The following is a 21248-nucleotide window of genomic DNA, read 5'->3' as shown; positions in this document are numbered from 1 at the left end:
TGCTTATTTTATTGGCTCCACAGGCTGTAAGTTCCCATGAAAGATTAGAGAAGATGATTTGCGCCTTTTAGTTGCAAAGCTCAAGCTAAGCTGGATGCTCTCAGGACGTGTTCTCAGCACTGTTCAATTTTGCTGAATGTGCAGTTCCATGAAACTCTGATTACTACAGAATTACAGCTCACTGGCATAAAGCATTAGCATGAGATTTTACTTTTTTGTCCCTGGCAGTCATTCAAGAAGGGTACAGGGGAAAGAAAACAACATTCTAAAACAAGTGTCATATAGGAAATAGACATGTTATTTAAAACACTGCCAGCAATCTTCCTTTTATCATAATGCTATTTCAGGCCTATCAGTGAACAAACCTGTGCACAACACCATGGGTTTGTCTTGTCAGGGAAAAGACCAATGAAATATTCAGGACTTTGCGCTTTTTTTTGAACAAGAAAGCAATATGCTTGATTTACAGTTACAGGCTGTAGGTTAAATGAGTCCTTCAAAAAGGGAAGGATTATGATCAATGCTTTCAAGCACTGAAATGCAAGACCAAATAAAATACAAGCAGAATGCAAAGCTACAAGCAGGAGTTGAAAGTGCATTGTAATTCAACATGCTCTGCCGCACAGCTGAATTACAGAGACCAAACACCTCCTTCACTTTTCCAACACAGAAAGGTGGGATTTATAACATTTCTCTTCAGTCTTTTCTTGCGAATAGCTTTAAATGTCTAAGATATTATGTGCTTCTCCAACAAAGAGGTGTTTTGTATCAGAAACAGCAATAGTGCAAAAATCTCACTTGAGAACTTCCTGAAAGCAAATGCCTATTCTCTTCACTGTAAATGAAACCAAACAGGAGCCAAGATTCAAGCAACTCACTTAAGCATCGCACTGAAATTTTCATGGAGCATACACATCTAGACAGAGAACCAGGTTTAGATTACCTTGTAATATACTTACTAGATATTTTAGCAGTTATTTGCTAGCAGTTAGTAGCATTTTTCATCATCCATCTAATCTATTTAATGCTTTTAAGTGCAAAAATGGTCATTCTTACAAATCCTCGTCTTTGTCCTTCAGAGAACAGTGAATGCTGATGACGATTACTGCAGCAGAAATTGCTAATATGCTCATTGCTGCAGCTGTGGGCTGCTTTTGCACACATGGAGCAATCATCATCTCAGTAACTGAAAGATACCCCATTTTCAATTGCACAGACTCCGTATTAAAACTGACATTAGGTTTCCTTTAGTGTCACTAACAGAGATCACAGCTGGTGGAGGAATCTAGCCAGGGAGTCTATGACTCTGCCAGCACCAGCACTGACTGAATGGAATGAATCTATAATGAGGGAATCCTAAAATGGATCTGTCCACCCAGGTTGTTTCCAGAAGTTTCTACTATTACCCGTAACAACAGTACCATGACTGAAAAATCTGCCATTAAAGATGATGAGTCTGCACGCTTCGATGGCTGAAGTGCAATTCCTTGCTGACAGGTTGGGGTTGCTTTTATTCTTCAGTCATGTTTTTTACATGGGGAGAAAAACAATTAACATTAGATGCCTTAAGCATTGACTAGTGCTGTGATGAAACTAGGCAAAACTAACAGACATAGACAGCTGAAATAGAAGTTACTGACATGTGCTATGAAATCAAATCCTTCCCTTAATTAATTATTACAAATTTCTGATTCATAGGAAAATGAACCTTGAAATGACAGAAAATCAAATAAATTCTAAGATGTGGGACATGCTTTTTAATAGAAAAAGTTGTAAGTATCTGAATAAACACGCCTTAGTTTCCAGACCTGCAGAGCTTTTAAAAACTACTACTCATTCCCCACTACTCAGAGGGAGATATGAAGGACTCACAGCTTCCAAAACCAAGATTTTTTTTTAACAGGTTCTTCTGCATGGATTTAAGAGCCTAGGTGCAAGCACCCATTTTGAAAAATGTTGGTGTTAGAAGTTATAAATCATTAAAAGCACAACCTAGCTGTATAGTTATATTCAACAAGAATAAGAAGAAATAATGTAACAGACAATATTAGTAAGCATTGCTTTATGTATCAGAATGAATGTGTATCTACCACAGATATGAAAATGAGTGAACTGAATAGGATTTCTAAAGTTGCAAGGAAAAATAAAGCCATGAATATATACCTCTATTTTAATCTTTTACCTTGAACGCTTTATACTGCTAGATGAGGAGAAAAAGGATTTGGCATGTGCCAAACACAGCAGGGCTTGCTGGGTTGAGCTTTAGTGGCCAGACCAGAGGGCAAGTTTTAGAGTTTACTCTGGCTGGTTCCATCTTTGACAGAAGGGAAAGTAGATCAGCTTGGGAGGTAGTAAAAAACAAAACAAAACAAAACCACAACAAAACCTTAAATACTTAAAAGTTGTAAGATGCTCAGAAACTCTGATAGCTTTATACATCATGGTAGAAATATTAAACTTTCTAGTCTGCAACTTTAAATGAAAGGTGGATATGGAACACAGGTCCTGAACTGGAGTAAAAGTATTACAGCTCTGGTCACTACCAGAGCAGCACCATAAACGAGGACAGCTTTATTAGCCAGATGTCTCATGAATTCTACATTTCAAGAATCCACTAGTGTATACTATCCTCATGGAAAGATCATTGGCATTTTAGACTGGTAGCTTAAAAACCTAGCTTCACTCACTACTGAATTAGACTCCTTAAACAAAACCAAATTTTTACTTGTTAAACTAAACTAAAAACATTTCTTTAAATTCCCTTTTTGGTAAAGAGTCATGTGAGCAATGCCTGCTTGCTCAGTTTCATTAACATACAGTTTGCTGAAAGATGAAGTTTGCTACTGAACAAGAACAAATCCCCAGAAAAGGGGGAGAAAAAGACGCAGGATTTATTTCGAGAAGGACATTAAAAATGAAAAAAAATGTGCCAAAACCACTTGGCATGAGAAACACACCAGCTGTGCTTCACTAATCCATGGCTGATCCTTGGAAAGAATCACAAATCCACTCAACCAGCAGGCTGAGTGCCATTTTATTGGCAAGAATCAAGAACAAAATGGAATCAGATACATGCTCATAATACTGGCTATTAAAAATTTTGCTTGGGTCTGATAAAGTATGTATTAAGGACGCTTTGCTTAATTCAGTGACAGAAGTTTAAAAAGTGAAAATAGAAAAACTAAATGTAGGAATTTTCTAGAAAATAATTTCATTATTATAGCCTCATTGCTGCAAGACATAGACCCACTGAACTGGCCCCAGGTCCTGCACTTTGGAACCGTTTCAATGAGAGCCAAGAACTGAACGTGTCACAAAAACCTAGATGTATTTCTTTCTGTTCATGGCTGAGGCACGCTGCCAGAATAAACATGGAATAATCTGTACAGTCAGTGTCTGAGCTACACCTGTACCTGCTGAAAGCTACAGGATATCACTGATACCTGTTTTGGCAGGTGTGGTGTTTTTTTGTTGGAAGAAGGTTGGCTTTGTCCTTTTCTTACAGTTGCATTTACTGCCAGCAGAAGCTGTCAAACCCACACATTTTCAACTCCCCTACAACTTTTGCACACCTTTCAGTCTGAATTATACTGTGTTCCGCAGCTTCATGCACTTAGTGTAGCTTTTCTACCAGCTCAGTACAACTTTGGCAAACAAAATCTTAAACACAGTCAAAAGACTAAATCCATCATTAGTTGTTTTGCTAGTAAGCTTTTGTAATAAACACTTCTCAAAAATCAAAAGTAAGTTTAGTACTATAAATTACATAAGTGGAGAAATCAGTAAATAGAGCAATCTTGTGCTGGTTCAGAGTTACATGAGATAATATGATAGGTAATTCCTTTTTCTTACGTTTATGACCCTTTGATCAATATGTGAGCATTTCTCAGCACTGGGAGGGGGTGGGGGGAAGGGAGGGAGAGGCAGAGTGTGGGGAATGAAAAAATAAAAGGTAATACATCCTTTGCTTTCAAGGTTCCTGTCCACAGTCATAATAAAATAGCTCTATGACGACTGCTTGATTAAAAATTAATTGCTTGGGTAATTTAAAGATATGCCTTATTTAATAATTAATGTATGGGAATTAAATTGGACTATTCACTGAAGTCTTATTATAAGGTATACTCAGAAAAAGATCCATGATCTTCATTGTATTATTAAGGGGGAGGAGGGATTTTATTGTATCTTGGAGAAAGAACTCTTCCTGTCATATCTGCCTTGTGCAACAATTGGTCCTTATTTTGGCTCACTACTAGGGAAAATACGAATTTTAGTGTAAAACTGAATAGTGAGGTCCTTTCTATATAGCATAGCTCTATCTAGTGGTTGATTAATCCAAGTGCATCTGGCTGTTTAAAGAAGAGTAAGTCACAAATTTGATGTGATTTATTGAAGGCCAGGAAGGTCTTAGGAAGTTGACACTTTCTTATTCTGATCTACTGTCACTCACCTTGCGTAAGTCTGGAAATACACCAGGAAAGGTTGTACTACTAGCTAAATCCTATCTTTACATACACTGATGAATGTGATTACAGGGAGAGTTCTCCTTGTAATGAACATTTTTTCCAATACAATTTGCAGGAGCAAACCAGGGGCTCCAATACTTACTCAAACAGAGTACCTAAATACTGGCCTGACAGATAAACCCATCAAAGTCCCCTGGACAGTTCCCATGCTTAATTCTATACACATGCTGTTCCCCCAAAACTGGGATTTAAAGTTGCCAGAATTATTGTGAGCATGTTAGAGCAATGTGCAAGAAGTGGCTGGGAAGGTTCTGTTTAACCACTTCCATGCCGCTGTGGGAGACAGGAAGGCTGGCAGCTGTTCCCCAGCCACAGCACTGGATGGTTAGGGGCAGTGCCCTGAACGCTAAGAGCATAAACACTGGCTTATTTACCTCGGAACCAGGATGATCTGCATGCAATGGCTGCAGCATACTGTGGGGTAATACATCTTCCTTAGCAGGACTAAGCTGGATACCTCTCCATAGTCTCTGTGCTCTGCAGCAGACAAGCTATGGTAGAAATGACTTGGTACTGAAGACCTAGCAGATCAACATGGTACACTGAATCCAAAAAGCTATGAAGCCGCATTCAGAAAATGCAAAGAGCTGCTACATTTTTCCCAATCTCATCATGCATCTAGGCTTGACATTGGACACCATTCAGTATCAGCTTCTAATCGAACATAGCAAGGGGAGCTGCTAAGTTCTGTACTAACTGAGTAATGGATTTCATCAGCACAGGGGAAAGGTCACTGGTTTTCACTGGTAATTGCAAAAGCTCCATAAAAGTATGCCTACAGCTTTCCCAAGCTCATCGGGCCATTTATCCAGTGGAGGCTTAATGAAATAATAGGCATTCAGATAGCAGTTACTTGATTAATGCTCTAATGATAATTTTGGTTAATAACTGTATAAATAACGACAGTTTAATTTAAACTGTAACAATCCTGCCACACATCCCAGTGTAGCAAAATTAAAATAGCAATGTAAAAGCACTGCAGTTGATGAAAAAAAGTCACGTCTGCTGCATATAGCCAACACTGAAATATAATGTGTAATTTTAAACACTGCTTAAGGTTAAGCCCACAAAATAGTTCTAAGAAATTAGCTTTGAATGTTGTATAACTTTTTTCTAGAAAGCCTGGAAATCGCCTCTCCTTTAGAATGATTAGGACATGTGAACTGGGGGCCTGTCAATACTCCTGGCACTGGGATTAGGTAATTCTGATCACTGAAAGCTTCAACTGTAAAAAGTCTCTCTCATTCAAACTGCATGTTTCTCTGCATCTGTTTTTCTACATATTGTTCCAGAAAGCAACTTGAACATAGCTTCATTATTTTGTGCATAGAATTAGAATAGAATTAAGATAGGTTTACAGCGCAGTTTTCATGTCCTTTTCAACAAGTTTTATCTAGCATTTCTGCAATGATGACACAGGTGACACAGAAAAGTTTTACTAGCTGTATTTTCATTGTAAATTACTCAAATCTGCTCTAAATTAACCTATATTCTAGCAAAACAGTAAAAAGCATTCAATTTTTTGTGTGTCTGTGCATAGAAAACAAAAGCACTTAGCCGTTTCAAGACCTTGAATAGCAGTTGTGAGAAGTTTCATACTGACATGTAGAAACTAATGAAAATGTAATGTTAGTAGAACATTTTACCTTATCAGCATGACAATTATTTGAAAAATCAAAGCAAAGTGATTTGACCAAGCTAAATACCCCAGTCTTCATTCCATGAAAATTTCATAGCTTCTGTTCTCCTTTCAGAGAAGAAATTCGAGATGGCAGCTAGATTTACTGACTTGCCCTTGTTCTTGATTCAAGCATAGTTTGCTAATGAACTAGACCCATAAGATTATCAGAGGTTAGTGTGGACCATTTCACATTATTTTCTACCAAATAAAGTATGAAACTGCTCAGTTTTCTAAATGCTCAGGTGAATGTCAGAAAGGTCAGAGATTGCATTAGTGGTTTTATTTATTCCAACTACTAAAGCTTTATCAACAGCAAAATGTTAATACCGTAGGATTTATCATGGGGGAGGCAAGTAATGACTGAAATTAATTAGGTCATAGACTGGAGTTGGACACTAATGACAAATGTCTTAGACTAGCCATTTTTAACAAGCCCGTTATTTCCCTTCCCATATTCTTTCTGATACACAACTGCAACACTAATCCAGAGCTCCTGGAAGACAGCCACACCCCCTGGTTCTGCTCCTCAGGCTGGCTCTCAGCATGGGTTCATATTTCCAAAGGCCCAATAAGATCAGGACCCATATCCACATAAGGCTAAATCTCCATTCAGAACCCACCTCAGCTGCTCACATACCTCAGTATTCAGGCAGATGAGGCATGACAATGTGCTGAGAACCAGAAATAAGGCATTCTGGGCCATGGGGATCATCGTTGTGATTGTGTGCTTGTCGGGGGAAACCAAAACCAAAAAATACTTTCAGATGAGATTAGTGTGGTACAGAGCCTGGCTGCCCCTGGGTCCTACAAGGACCCTCCTTCTCCCAGCCTTTTGGTTTACCAGAAGGGCATCTACATGCAGCAATTAGTTAACAGCACAGCTACCATTAAAACAGAATAAAAAGTAGTGTTACTTGATGCCAAACTCCTTCTGAGAAGGTGGAGGCATTTCTCTGGTAAATGAACTATTCTGAAGACAGAAGGCTGATACAAGAGTTTGGGATTATCTAGGATGAAAGACACTGCTAAACAGCCAGACTTCTTAGTATTTGGTGACAGCATGTCGTATCAGTGTTTCAACACTCAGAGTGAGTAACTTAGGAAAACACACTGACTTTTCACCTTTTAAGCCCTCTGTTCAAACCTAGGCTTGACAAATACAAACAAAAACATGTCTGATGCACTTCTGGAAAAGAGAAGAATAAGGATTTTGTGAGCAAGGCTCAACAAAATTGTGAAGTGAAATTAGAACCGAACACCAAAAGAGGTACAAAATTCAACAGCAAAATTAAAAGATTCTCAACTTGGGATACTAAGTATCAGGCTAAAGAAATCTTACCCAAACATAAAAAGACTGTTTTCCAAAACTAATGAGCTCAAGCTGGCTTCCGTGCTTTCATCCAACTTGCAGCTAAGCTGTAGAACTCCTTGGTGAAGAATGCTGTAGAGACTAAAAGGCAACAATATAATTTCACATAAAGCCCCTCCAATATTACCTCTGGTCCAGACAATCCATACCTTAAGTATCACTGCACCAGAGCAAACTCTGAGGGAAAATAACTACATCTTCTCCCCATTTCTACAGCACTCCCTAGACTGTGCTGTTACAGCACTGGGCAACACAGGTTTCTTGTCTGACCCAGCACAGCTGCTCTTATATTCTCACAACTTACCTCTGAATTTAATAGGACATTAAATGGAAAAAGCTTGTCAGCTCATGAGCAGTATACCTGATTCCCACCTGGATTTTCAATCTTCAGTTTTATGAGCAAATTCATCTCCATAATTGAAAAATATTTAGGGAACTCAAACGTCAATAAAACCTAGGTAAATTATTAAGTTATTAAGATGTAATTTCAAAACAGCACACCCTGGGCTACGAGCACTGATCCAGCTAATCGCATGCTGATTAAATCTTTTAAAAAGCTTTGGAATTTACCCTTTGCTCTTCAGTTCCAAACAGACAAAGATTTTGTTTTTGTAAAAATATAATATAAAAATCACTACCAACAATGTAGAACTGGACAAAGATATTTACTACTTAATGTGAACATCAAGACAAAAACGCAAGGCATTCCTCTTCACCTGTCAATCGCTGTAAAACACATTAATAAATAAACCAACATAGAAGTTAATGATTTACTGCTGAATTGTATTAGGAATAGTCTTGGGTACTGCGTATCAGAAACAAGAGAGGATGAACCCCTGAACAGCTTATTTCTCCCCTTTTTGTGTGAAAAAAGATTTGTAATACATGCCCTGTGACAGAAAAATTGGGAAGGAGAGAAATTAAAATAAACTAGGAACTTGGAAATAAAAAAGGAAAAACATTTAAATGTCTATTCTGTTAAAAAAATTACAAACAGTACATTTTGTAGAGCTTAGTAACCACTGCTTGCTTTCCACTGGCAGAGGCTTAAGCCATTCGGCTATTAATCACATGAAAGTAGACATTAAGGATTATTAATCCATACCAGCTGTTACATCTTTTACTGTGCTATTATTAGAGATTAATCTTTATAGAACAAGACTGCCTTTTCATGTCATTTCCAAGAGGACAATCGTACAAGCTGATACTGCTTTACAACACATCTTCATAAACAGGTTGAAGAAAGCAGGAGATAATGACTACATGGTGAATTTACATTCAACTTCATCCTTCAAATCTAAGGCACTTATGTTTAAAAGAGACACTGTCACTGTAATCAGTTGATTAGTTAATTTTTATTGTGACTGTAAAAAATGGCTTTTATAGCTTGCTATTTACATCAAAAGAAAAATTATATTCTCTTAGTGACACTGAATGTTCTCTTACAGGAAGTTCAAGGCCATGTAATTTCCTATCTTCAGTAGCAGGGAATGAATCCAGTTAAAAACACCTAATATGATCTAATTGATGGAGCCTTAATGAGGAATATTTAGGATTGTAAGAGAATTTTAACAAAACAGAATCAACACTGTGAGCATAGTATTTTCTAATGAAGTATTAAAACCCTGTTAGGTGAGCCAGGTTCTTAGAGGAGCAATTGCTTTTACTGTTGGATACACTTCATAGACGACAGCATCTGCATACTCCTATCGGATCACAATTTCCTAGAATGATATTAAAATCACAAAAAGTATCACATTGTTCTGAAAAAGTAAAATTACTGGCAGAAAAGGCCAGCGTTATCCATTAAAGATTATGAGACTACCATTACAAATAAGCTTCTAATCAGTTTCTTGAGTTTTGGATGAGACTGTACCAGCTGCACTAAGGAAATCAGTTGTCATAGTTACAGAAAATCTACATTCTCTATACCTGCAGTCTCCTCATTTTGTTAAATGCAAGATTCGTCTCTAATTATGTTGCAATTATTCATCAGGGTACTTTTGTGTTTTACTCATTTGGACTTTAGATTGATTTTACAGATTACATGTGTATTAGTTTTATAGCACAGCCTAAATGGTGAGGGAGAAGCTCCTTAGTCTAGGGTTGTATCATTCACTGTTCTCCCACTCTTCCTTGCAACTTGGACAGTATCCCCTCAGCAGCCACTGCTCTTTCACTCTTCCCAAATTTGTAGAAGTCCTTCAGTGGCTCCCTTTTCTCAGTCTGCCCATGTTCTGTTTGGGCAACCTCATCTGCTTCAGCTGGTCAGCTGCTCTCCCCACAGCACTGCCTGAACCTGCCTCTATCTTTGACAATCTTGACATGTACAACTGCCTTTCACAGTCTCTGCTACCTGTCTTTAATCCTCTGCACCCTCATCTTCATCTGCTAATGAACCAGCTGTTATTTATATAACATTGGGTTTGATGCCTTTTCCTCTCCTCTCCTCCCAAATAAGTACCTTAAAATTTTATTTCACACTCCTCCTCATGTCACTTTCCAGGGCAAACTGGCTTTCCCATTTCACCCTGCTAATGCCTGTCTACAGGACTTCTCCCATCTCCAAACCGGATCAGTGGTCAAACCTACAATGACACTTCTCCTGCTTAATGTCAATAATTTGCCTGTTAACAATTTGCCTGTTAACAACTGGCAAAAGTACAGGGCAGACAGAAGTACTCAACACAATGTACACATCAGGAGGTAAAATTGGGGTCCAAATGTAAGCCTTTAAGCAGTTTATGTCATTGCTTACTTTTTGTTTAAATTTACAGGTTTTGGTGGGGTTTTTTTCTTGTTTCTTTCCTTCCCCCCCACCCAGCTAGCTGTGAAATCATAAGGGATAAATTATGAGAACAATCAACCATTTTTACAGTTAATTAGGAGTCAGACAGTTAGCCAGTTTTATAACAGATATGAATCTATGTAAAATCCTTCAGTTCAGCCTTTATACACCTCTGCCACCCAGCTGTGAAAGGCTGTTGCAGTGAATCCTTGAGCTATATACGTTGTGAATGTACTTTAATGATCCTCAATTACAGTTCTCTTTATTTTATGTATTAGCAAATTACTTTGAAAAACATCAGTTCATCTCTTCTTGGGTAATTCAAATTTATTTAGAATTTTGGACAGTATTTACTCAATTATCCTAAAAACTTAGAAAACCTATAAGAATAGGACTAAAATGTGCCCTCCTCGCACCTTCTCAACACGTGGAAGTTTGCTGTTTTGCAAGCTGCATTCTAGGAATGAATGGCTTTCCTCTCCTTGCTCTTTGCTGATGTTTGTCGATTTTCCCCTTCACTGCTTGTCTGCCTCTCATGGATTTTGACTCTCCATTTCCAGTCCTTTGGATAGCCAAGGTTTGGCTTATTTTCCATTTTTCAAAGCAAGTATCTTTATAGCAGGCATCTACACCAAGAGAAAATTGATGTCTGGCAACCCTGAAGAGGGTTTGCATGAGCAATTCCTACATCACGGATTAGTTAATCGGAGGCTTCAAGGGGGGGATGTATGATCAGGGGAACACTAAATCAGTTTGCTGAAAAAAAGAAAAGTTCTTTTTAACCAGCTCCAGCTTTTCTAACTTTTCCATTAGTGTAGATCACAGAAGTTGCACTAGAGATTGGGGCCCACATACAACAGAAAACTATTTCTGTGAAGGGGACAAGACACATAACAGAGAGGGAAACAGAGAGAAAGTGAGTTGCCCAAATTCACAAAGTAGGGTGGATGGCATAGCTAGTAACAAAAGCGTGAAGTTGAACTGCTGATCCAATCCACCACACTGCCTAGGAAACGGCATTTTTTTCAATGCTTTCTGACTCTTTCTTTACTCTGCCACCTATGTTTTTCACGTCATTTTTAAGGACTGACTAAATTAAAAGAATCTTCATTGCTTGTGGTAGATTCTACAAATGCAGAGTCTGAAATTAAAAAGCACCAGAAAGGTTCTATTAATTACGGCAATGGTTGATTCTTCAAACTTTGTAGAGTGGAGAGCAGTAAGTGCCCCAGTCTACAACCTTCATTGCAAGATCAACTAACCTACTATCACTACAGGAGACATGAACTAATGCCGCTTCCCAGTGAAATTGTTTTTTCTTTGTTTATCCACACTTGTGTTTTTTTGGCAAAACAAAGGGGCAACCATTTAGAGCATGGTACCACTTACAGTCACAGTCTGTATGTCTCCTGGTACTGTAAAATCCTCATCTGCCTCAGAAGCACCCTTATACGATTACTTGCTCTCTGAAAGTCACAGCGAGCTTTGCACTACCCATGAGCATTTGCTTCAGTTTTTAATAGGTAGCCACCCTTGACAGATTCCTTCTATAAAACTACATTCAAAGTGAAAATTGCTCAAGGCTTTCTGCTCTGATTTTTCCCTATTCAGAACTGCATAAGGCTTGTTTGCAGACCTTCAGTGGAGAGATGCTGGTAAGCAAGAAATGGCAAGAGGTGCAGCATGAACCAAGCATCTATGGCAGGTGTTTTTGAATGAGACTAGGAGTAATTTGTGTTGGGAAACAGGCAGTGAAGCACAGTTACGAAAGACATAGATGCATGCGAATCCTTCAGTTGCCAGGAGTGAATGTGAACACCTGGACAGAATAGCATCAAATTGCTGAAAAGTAAAAAACAGTATTCCATAATTCACAAGGTGATTCTGACATTCAGTACATGACATGAGTTTTGAGGAAGGATTTTATTCTCTCCATGTCTGCTGCAGTGCCACTCATGGTTTCATCATTGTCACAGGCCCAAGTCAAGCGTTAGGGAACATTTCTTAAATGTTCCTTAAAACTGAAGGCTCTGCTCATGTGCAATATGAAAAAGGACAGTTCTCCTGCTGTTCCCTTTGTCAGCTTCACCTTCTTCTAACACTACAGAATCTTCTTACTAAATCCATGCTTTCACTGATAAGGCCAGCAGAAGAGAGTCCAGAAATGCTTCCTACTACCCCTGCAATTACAAGCTGCAAACCTGCACTGGATCAGCAATTTTATCTAGAAAAAACCCCTCTCTCCTCCTGGACCCAGACTCCTGTAATAGGTTATTAAGATGCTGCGTTTCAGAGTAGCACCTCTGTATACATAATTTGTATGCTGTTCAAATTTATAAAGGGGATGAAAGGTGTTGGAGATGTACGTGATAGTTATGTGCTGGACACCAGGCCAAGGCTACCATGACACCTGCAACTCATAATACATGTACTTATCCTGCTGGACAGTCTGCATTTGCTGTAAATTGTGGGGTTTATGCAGTATTTGTCCAGACTTACAGATGTTCTATGAGATATATGCATGTTCCTTGTAAGTAACAGCTATCACCAGTTTTAAAAATTTGCCAAACATTTGGGCTTAAACACACTAAGAATGTCAAAAAGTTCCCACAAAATTCATGACATTCTCATCGCTGGAAGCCATCATGATTTAACAGTTGTACATAGGCAGCATTTTAGTTAGAGGTACATGAGGCTTTAACAGCTATACAGTGCAAGAAGTCTTGTCTCTGATTCCATCCTACACCCCATCTTGAACAGTAAGCTTCCATGCCTTTGTGATAACCTTTCCTTCATGCTACAGATCACATATTAGTGGCCGTATGCACACACCATCTGCTCCTGTTGGATGTCTGCAGTGTATTAACTTGTAGAGAAGGGGTTTTGTGCAATGCTGCATGAATAGCTACGCTGGGTGACACATACCTGCAGAATATAGAATCAACTCCTTATGAACAACTCCTAACAACAGAGATTCCTAAAAGCCACACCTTAAAATGTCTGTCTTGAGAAGAAACTTACAGGATGTCAAGAAAAGTGTCATGGACATACCAAGGAGAACCATTTAGTTCTACATTTCAAATTGGATAAATCCTCTACTATACTGCTATTCTTTCCTTGGATTGCGTGTCACAGCAAAACAAAAGCCTTATAATTCACTTGGCCAATCGTGCATCCTGCTTAGGGGGTTAAAGGATTTATTTCCAATTCCTATTCAGATCAGCTGGTGCTGTCTAACATATACTCTATTACAGACTGTTTTTCACAACACTTTTATCCAGTTTGTTGAAGAACATTAAGATACCAAGTCAACACTAAACTGATTCAGTGTTGATTCAGCAAGGCAGTTCAGTAAAAGAGCCAGTAGAATGCTCTTTGAAAAACAGCATACACAAGTAGGAAAGATTTGTCAAAATTGGACAAATTTATATACTGAACTATAACATTTTTCAGTATCTTTTAAGAACGTAGCTACAGTACTGATTCTGCCGTGATAGTCATAGATTATTTTAATTTGACATTCCCTTCTTTCATTCAACCGAAAAGTACAGGCTGTGCTGCTGTCTCCAAGTTTGAGAGTCTGTACCAGAGATCACATGCTGCTAAGTATGGTTTTTGTTTGTTTGAAAAGGGGCAACTGATAACCTCTTGGCCTGTTCTCCAGACAAAAGTCTGCCTCTATTTTTCTTTAGGGCCATGAAAGTCTACCTGTGATGACAGTTTGATTATTGCCCCAATATTTTTTGAGCATTAAGGAAGATACACAACTTGCTCTGCTGTACTTAGAGAGAAATAAATTATTACATCTAATTTATTTTCTCACTTCCATCACTCCCCAAACCGGAAAAAACACAGTAGTGTAACCTCTTGAGCCACTGAGACAATGGCCAAAATGTTTGCACAAAGAAAATTTCTTAATCACAGCAGAAACGGGGGGGGTGGGGTGGGGTGTGGTATTTTAAACTCTTAAAAGAAATGTGTATGAAAATGATTTCACTGTTACCAAGTGGTCTATCTAATCATAACTGTAATATTAATCAGTTGCAGATAATTGTTCCAAATAAACCCATCACCTAATCTTTTATAAACTGTCAAAAGGTATGGTAGTTTGAAGGAAATCACAGCTTCTTGACAAATAGTTTAGGAGCAGAAAGTAAGTTCACCCCATTAATCTTCTTTTTTCCTGTTCAAAGTTTAACATTACCATAGGCAAGCACACAAAGCTTAACACCTGCAATTAACTTCAAGGGGTTTTATACTAATTTTCAAGCTTTATTAACAAATGGTAAGACAGATCAAAATGGTGACTTAAAAAGTAGACAAAATAGTTTTTCTGTCTAAAAGATAAATTCTCTCTGATCTAAGAGAATGTATTCATCCTTTCCTGTCTTTTCTCTGGTTTGTCTGGTCATTTACAAAACACAGGACAAGTTATTTGCCTTAGTCTGAAGGTCTAATAATCTTTCCATCTTTGTAATCCATGAAAGCTTTTCTAATGAATCACTGTGTAATACTGTACTACCTTAAAATTTTTTTTAAAAAGATACATTATACTTTCTATAGTAGTGCTGTTGAGATTTTCAAAGTTGTCTAATGAATTTAGATAAAATAGTCTTTAAAATATTTTTTAGTATTCTAAAATAATTATTTTTTGTAGACATTACTGTTATTTCTTGCACCACATTTGATAGCCAGGAAGAAGACAGTGATGTGAGCAATAAAGCAATTAAAAATATATTAGTGTCTCTATGAAAGCTTAAATCAGAGCATCTGGAAGGCTTGTACTGATTATATCCTTATACAGATAATCACAGAGAATTTACAAGCATGGAAGAATTATAGCCAAACAGAAACAACATGTAGAGAAAAGCTGTTTCAATAAAATGGTCTTCTCTTCAGAGGAACAGAAAATGAGTCATAGTAGGTACATATTAAAGACATTTAGATCAAGTCAATGGAGAGAGTAAGCAGAGATGAAAGCATTGTTTAATACTACAAAAATAATTTGAAGTCATTCCCGTTAGTGGGAATGACAGACCAGTGATGTACATCCAGATAAGCTGCTTCCTTTTTTTAATAAACTGAAATGTTTACAAGAAACAAAACCAAACAGAGATGTAAGTGTGCACACACACAAGCATACTCCTTTTCTTAAACACTATGGGTTTCACATTTCACTCACAGCATTCTCTGTCAAGGTAGATAATAACACCTTTAATTGCAGAGCAGGCAGCAACAGGTGTTTTTTTTGAAACTGCTCAAGAAGTAAAAGATCATCTTCCTCTACAGCACTCAAAATGAGGGGAATACATGGGAAAACTAAGCAGAGTAGAGAGCTGAGTAGAGATACTTGGCCATTTTAATTACTCTTGCTATTCAGCACTACTGCAGTAAAAACTGGGAGTCAAAAATCAAGGACCAGGACCACACACTGTTAAACATTCCTCAGATAAAGGTCCGTGAGAGTGGTAAAAGGGAAAAATTATTAGAGCAGCAGGTGAAATTTTCATTATAAATCCCTATGCTTAGCTACATCACATGGTTTTAACCATTTCCTGCCTAGGTCTTCCAGATGTATCCCAAAGCACTACACCCCTACAAAACACACACATTCAAGAATAGTTTCAATCCTTGTTTTCAGCTGTATCATTAGCAAAAGTTTACATTCAATATAAAACAATCTCAAGCACAACAGCACCCAGATTTCCTGCCTTGAGATGTTCTGACTCCCAGAGATGATCACTTACGCTTGCCCGTATGCTGACAGCATGCTATTAACCTCAAAGAGCCAATCAACATAATTTCTCAGCAGAAGTAACACTCCCAGCCTACTACATAAGCCTAAAAATCTATTTTTTAAATTAACAGTAGAAATAGTATTTTTCTCACAAAAGGTAAAGTTTTTGCTCCCAAAATGAGTATTAAAGCAAATAAATACCAAAAGAATTAGGAAAACTAAACCAAGCAAGCCATGAAGGGAATTTACAGCTTTTAAAAGACATTTTTTTATAATCAGAAGTTGAACCTTGTTAAGAAAAACAAGATCTGTACTGTGTTCCTTCTACCTTCACTTGACTAGTCCTTCCTATGGGATTAGTGGGACAAGACTATACAATTTTTATCTGGGTGTTTTACTCCGACTTTATTCCATTCAGGAAGTAAAATTCTGTATGCTTTGCAGTATTAAGATAGGCTTGGGGACATTAAAAAAAGCAAAAAAACCTGACTGCACCTGGTGCACTACGCCTGCATTATGGATTTACTATTCTGATTTGTCACGTTTAAGTGAGCCTAGATATATAAAACAACACTTTAAAGGGGAAATCCTTTTCTTTAATTTCCTTTATCATTGTTTCTCTGTATTATTCAATAAATAAAGTTAATACTACCAGCCTATGAAATTACTGCTTGTCTTTGAAAAGTCATTTGGTTGACCAAGCAATTTACAGTTCATGAAACGGAAATGTCTTGGAGGACAACCTGGTTTTTCACATTATTTGGACACAGCCATGAGGCACCTAAGAAGCAACTGTGCAAGTAATGGGGAAAGTTACACAAAGTGACACTGTTGCGAAGTATTAGCTGACATTTCAATATGCCGCTTTGCTTTATATCTATCAGAGGAAAAAAAAAAATGAACCCACCGCAAACCCTCTAAAGCCTGCAGTTCTTTTTCTAAGTGCTTAGGCTTAGCCCTGGTGACAGGACATTACAGCTGAAGTATTATTCTTTTTTTTTCCACCTAGCACTGAATGTCTGCAATAGGGCCTGTAATACAGGCATTACATGCAACTTGACAACCTCTTTAGCAGAGAAAAGGGCCAGGGTCCCCACTTAGTACATAAAAAAACATTGCTGTAAATTACTTTATCGCTAGATAGTGCTTGCAATTCACCTGGTGATAGCCCATGACCATCAATCTCTGCTGAAGAAGTCCCCTAACCCTAGACATATTCTTTCTTGCATTCACAGATGACCATGACCAATATTTCACATCATATAAAACAATCTTTTTAAAGAAGGAAACATTATAATACATATAGTTGCCTGTGTGTCAATGACTAATTTCCTCCACAATGCTGCCAGACATTTTTCTCTCAGATACGTTCCTTCAGACTTCTTTTCACCTCTTTACTTCACACCTCTTTCACCTCTTTACACCTGACTCTAACATTGTGATGATCAGCAGAAATTAGAGATAGGTGGGTTACAGGGGCTGGAAGAGAAGACAAAAACTATTTCTCATTATTTTAATGCAGTCAGTTCAAAAAAGATCAGTTGAGCTGGAATCTAAGTAATCCTGAGCTGAAGTTAGTCTATACTTGTTCCAAATGAATCTATCAATCCACAGAAAAAAGAGGTATTTAATTCCCTTCACAGCTCAAAACTGAATTAAGAAACAAATTCTTAATATTCATCTACAACATGCAAGCTTATGACAACAACAGTGAGCTTATACATTATAATGCAATCACCTCATGTCTTCTTTCTCCCTGTCTTTTTCATTCATATACTGCCCAGCACACAATCTAACCACAAACTTATTTCTCGTAGAATCTGTCTGCTGTAGATGTTCACTAAATCACATAGAAATCCTTTATACATCCTATCAGTCTTCTCATTGATTGCATCTAAATTGGGCATGAACATTAAGTACCAATAATCATCAAAATATGATTTTGACTATGGATAGGGATAAATAGGAATAATCACCCTATTTGGTGATATTTAACCCGAAGATCCTTAAGACGGTGCACTTGTGAAAGAACTCCCATAATAAGATTCATGGCCAGAACCAGTGCAACGAACATGACTGATACCTCTGAGACTTGAAAGAGCACAGAGGGAAAGAGAATTGTTCTCATTTGTAACAGTAACAATTATTTAAAAAAAAAAAAAAAAAAAAAAAAAAAAAAAAAGACTCAGACTGCACTATTTGAGTAATTGCAGACTTACCTTTTGTGATCCAGATGCTGAGCCCTTAAATGAAGTGCGTTTGAAGGAGCCACTCATCCTCCGTAAGGAACCTGTGAACTTTCCTCCTTTTCCTTTCTTAATCCCCTGGCCCTTACCCTCCATAAGGGATCTAGCACCCCAGCACCAAAGAAAACTCTAATTTTAGTCATGTAGTCTGAGCAGTTTTTTCCTTGAAGCCAACAATCATTAAGTTACAGCTTAAATACAAAGAGAGACAGATGCATAAAACAAAATCAAAGCCAAATAATGAGACTCCTGTTCTGATATGCACCCTGTCACAAGTGTTACCAGCCAGCTGACAAGTAGAAAAGCAAGGAAATACACTGATAGAAACTGCTGTCCCCCTCCCTCTTCTCTACTCACTCTATAATCAGGCTTAATGCACACAGCTTCTGCAAGCTATGGTTTTTAATGGACAGAGATTTAATAAATGGTGATTGAAGGTAAATCTACTTTAGAAGCAGCAGCCCGAAAGGTTTTTATTCGTGCAAAGCACAGGGCAGTCAGATGGAAATTATTTTGGTATCAGTAGAAAGGCACATGAAAAGAGCAGATGGTCCTCAGCAGACTATGGGTTAGAGGCCTGGTGGAATTCTGAAGGGTAACTGCTGATGGCAAGTGTGCCTTCAGCAGGTCTCAGGATGAGAGAGACAAGGTTTTAAAAGCAAACATCCCATAAGATCATGAGTTAGATTCTAATTAATTAGGGAATATGGGTTGTGGCAAATAAGGTATGGTATGTATTATCTTCATGAATTCTTATTAATATCTCAGTTCATCTATTTTGTACTATTCTGCCTAAATATGCAGAGTGAAAGCAAAAGGAGGCAGTTAGAAGAGAATAAAAAAAGCAATGAGGAAGAGACAAAAGTGCAGAGCCTGGTTTAGGAAAGAAGATGGATGAGAGCACAGAGAAACTAGAGATACATTTCAGAAAAATACACAGGGACTCCTGATTTGTAACTGTGAGGTAAGTCAGAAACACCACTAATTTACAGGATTGTTATACAATTATACTTTTTATTTATTTAATTACTTTTTTTTAGGTTCACCGCTTTGTCCCTCATTAAAGATGGAGTGGGTGCCTGCTTGAGGAGGCACAGAAAATTGTGTTGAAAACCTAAAACAAAACAAAAGCGGAAGAGGCTGATAGATGGAGATGCACCAATTTTGTTGTTCTGGTCAGCACAGCCATAATCAAGAAAATGAGATTTCCCAGGCTGACAAGGATAAGTAGCTGACAAGTTACAACATACTTAAAGTTGTGTTGGGAAATGGGAGAGTAGAAGTTCTATTATGTTAGTGCAAACAGTTTGCTGGATCAGGTTAATGGAACGTAGAAAGGAGTGCATGGACACTAAAGGGTCATAAAAGAGGTCTTCCTTTCTAACCATTCATTAAATCTAGGCAAAACCAAGGAAGGTAAAATTAGCATTTTTGACAAGACTTTTGACAACAGCTGTTTGTATGATGTTGTTTTAAGACATGGCTCGGCTTAAGTGAACAAGGCTGAGGTAGAAGCTGGCAAATGGAATATAAAAATCTGGCAAGGACAGTAAGCTGATAGAGCATGGGCAGAATAATCTTAAAGGGAGTTGTGATCAGACAAGCTACTTTACAAAGTAGTGCCTCATAAATGCAATGTACATCTGCTCTCAAAAAGGGTCTCTCCCTTGTATCTGGTCAGTTAGCAGCAAAACATCGCAATTACTGCATGGTCTCCTGTACTGTATCGAGTTAGTTACAGAAGAAAATATGTGGGTCAAAAACTACCCTGTTGTGAGTTTAAACTGTTGTCATCTTTGAAACAAACAAATTACTTCTATTTATACCAGAACTTGATTTGCCCAATCCTGCCTTTTTAATTTATAAAAGTCATCACTACATTCTGGGACATATTCTCAAATGGTGGTAGCTATTACAGCAGTCACTTCTGTCAAAACTGACAGATTTAATGAGCTGAGAATACATCCTCCTGATCTAGCATCTTACTTGATAATTATGAACACAGCTGAAAGACATTCCCATAATAGCATATGCGGAACAATTTTGTTTTACATTGTAGTTTGAACAAATCCAACATGAATGCTGTCAGGGAACAAAAAAAATATTCAAGGTTCCTTTGCACAGTTCCTCTTCCTTAGCCACAACATGTGTCTGAATGCAATGAATGAAACAAGAAGTGCATCCTAGTCACTATTTGTGATGTCACCTCACAAAGAGGAATCATGTTATGACAGTGTAATTCTCTGACGTGATGTTGGGCTGCATTACTCTGAAGGGATGAATAATGGTATTTTGGTAAAGGACAAAAATGCGGACATGCCTTTCAGAAAGCAGAAATTCAGAATACGAATCTGTTCTCCAAGACACAATGTAGAATGTGGATAGAGAATTCATTAACTCGGTCCTTTTGGATCTGTGATTCTAAGACTTTTGTCTGAGCTCCCTGTAACTCTTTTTGGCATATTTTAAGGACCACACTGGATTTTCACAAGTCATCAGTACCCAGGAGATGTTTGCATCCAAGACCCGCATAAAAGCCTTCCAGCAATCAATGCAACAGAAACTGCTGAATACTAACCCCAGTTGAAAGATCAGGCAACTGAGTTCTGCTGATGTTCTTGTCCCCACTGTGTCTATATAACACTTCATGGGCTGTTTCCACTATACTAGGGGAACAGAAACATGCACCATGCTGGCACTTTCAACAGCTCCATGATTTAGAAGCACAAGTTTAATTGCTTTTCCAAAAGAGCTTGTGGTTTTAGGAGTACAGTCTTACATTAGGAAACCTTTTAAACAAACATTGTTACTGAAGGTTCCTGGCTCACTTTGGAGTTTTCTACTTCATCAGTTGAGCTGATTCAATGGTTTGTGTGGTCTACATCAGACCTGTGTAACCAT

The 21248-nt window shown here is 37.9% G+C and overlaps 1 protein-coding gene across 1 annotated transcript in view; it reads right to left on the bottom strand.

The window, feature by feature from the left end:
* Nucleotides 1–18443, bottom strand: part of TRPM1 (transient receptor potential cation channel subfamily M member 1) — an 85909-nt gene extending 67466 nt beyond the window's left edge. The window contains exon 1 of the mRNA XM_059824114.1: nt 18321–18443. Within this exon, the coding sequence (XP_059680097.1) occupies nt 18321–18443 (123 nt within the window). The remainder of the gene's footprint in view (nt 1–18320) is intronic.
* Nucleotides 18444–21248: the final 2805 nt, after the last annotated feature.

Source organism: Gavia stellata, chromosome 13, assembly GCF_030936135.1.
Source record: "Gavia stellata isolate bGavSte3 chromosome 13, bGavSte3.hap2, whole genome shotgun sequence".
Taxonomy (NCBI): Eukaryota; Metazoa; Chordata; class Aves; order Gaviiformes; family Gaviidae; genus Gavia; species Gavia stellata.
The sequence above is the reverse complement of the archived record's forward strand: the minus strand, read 5'-3'. Positions and strand labels throughout refer to the sequence as shown.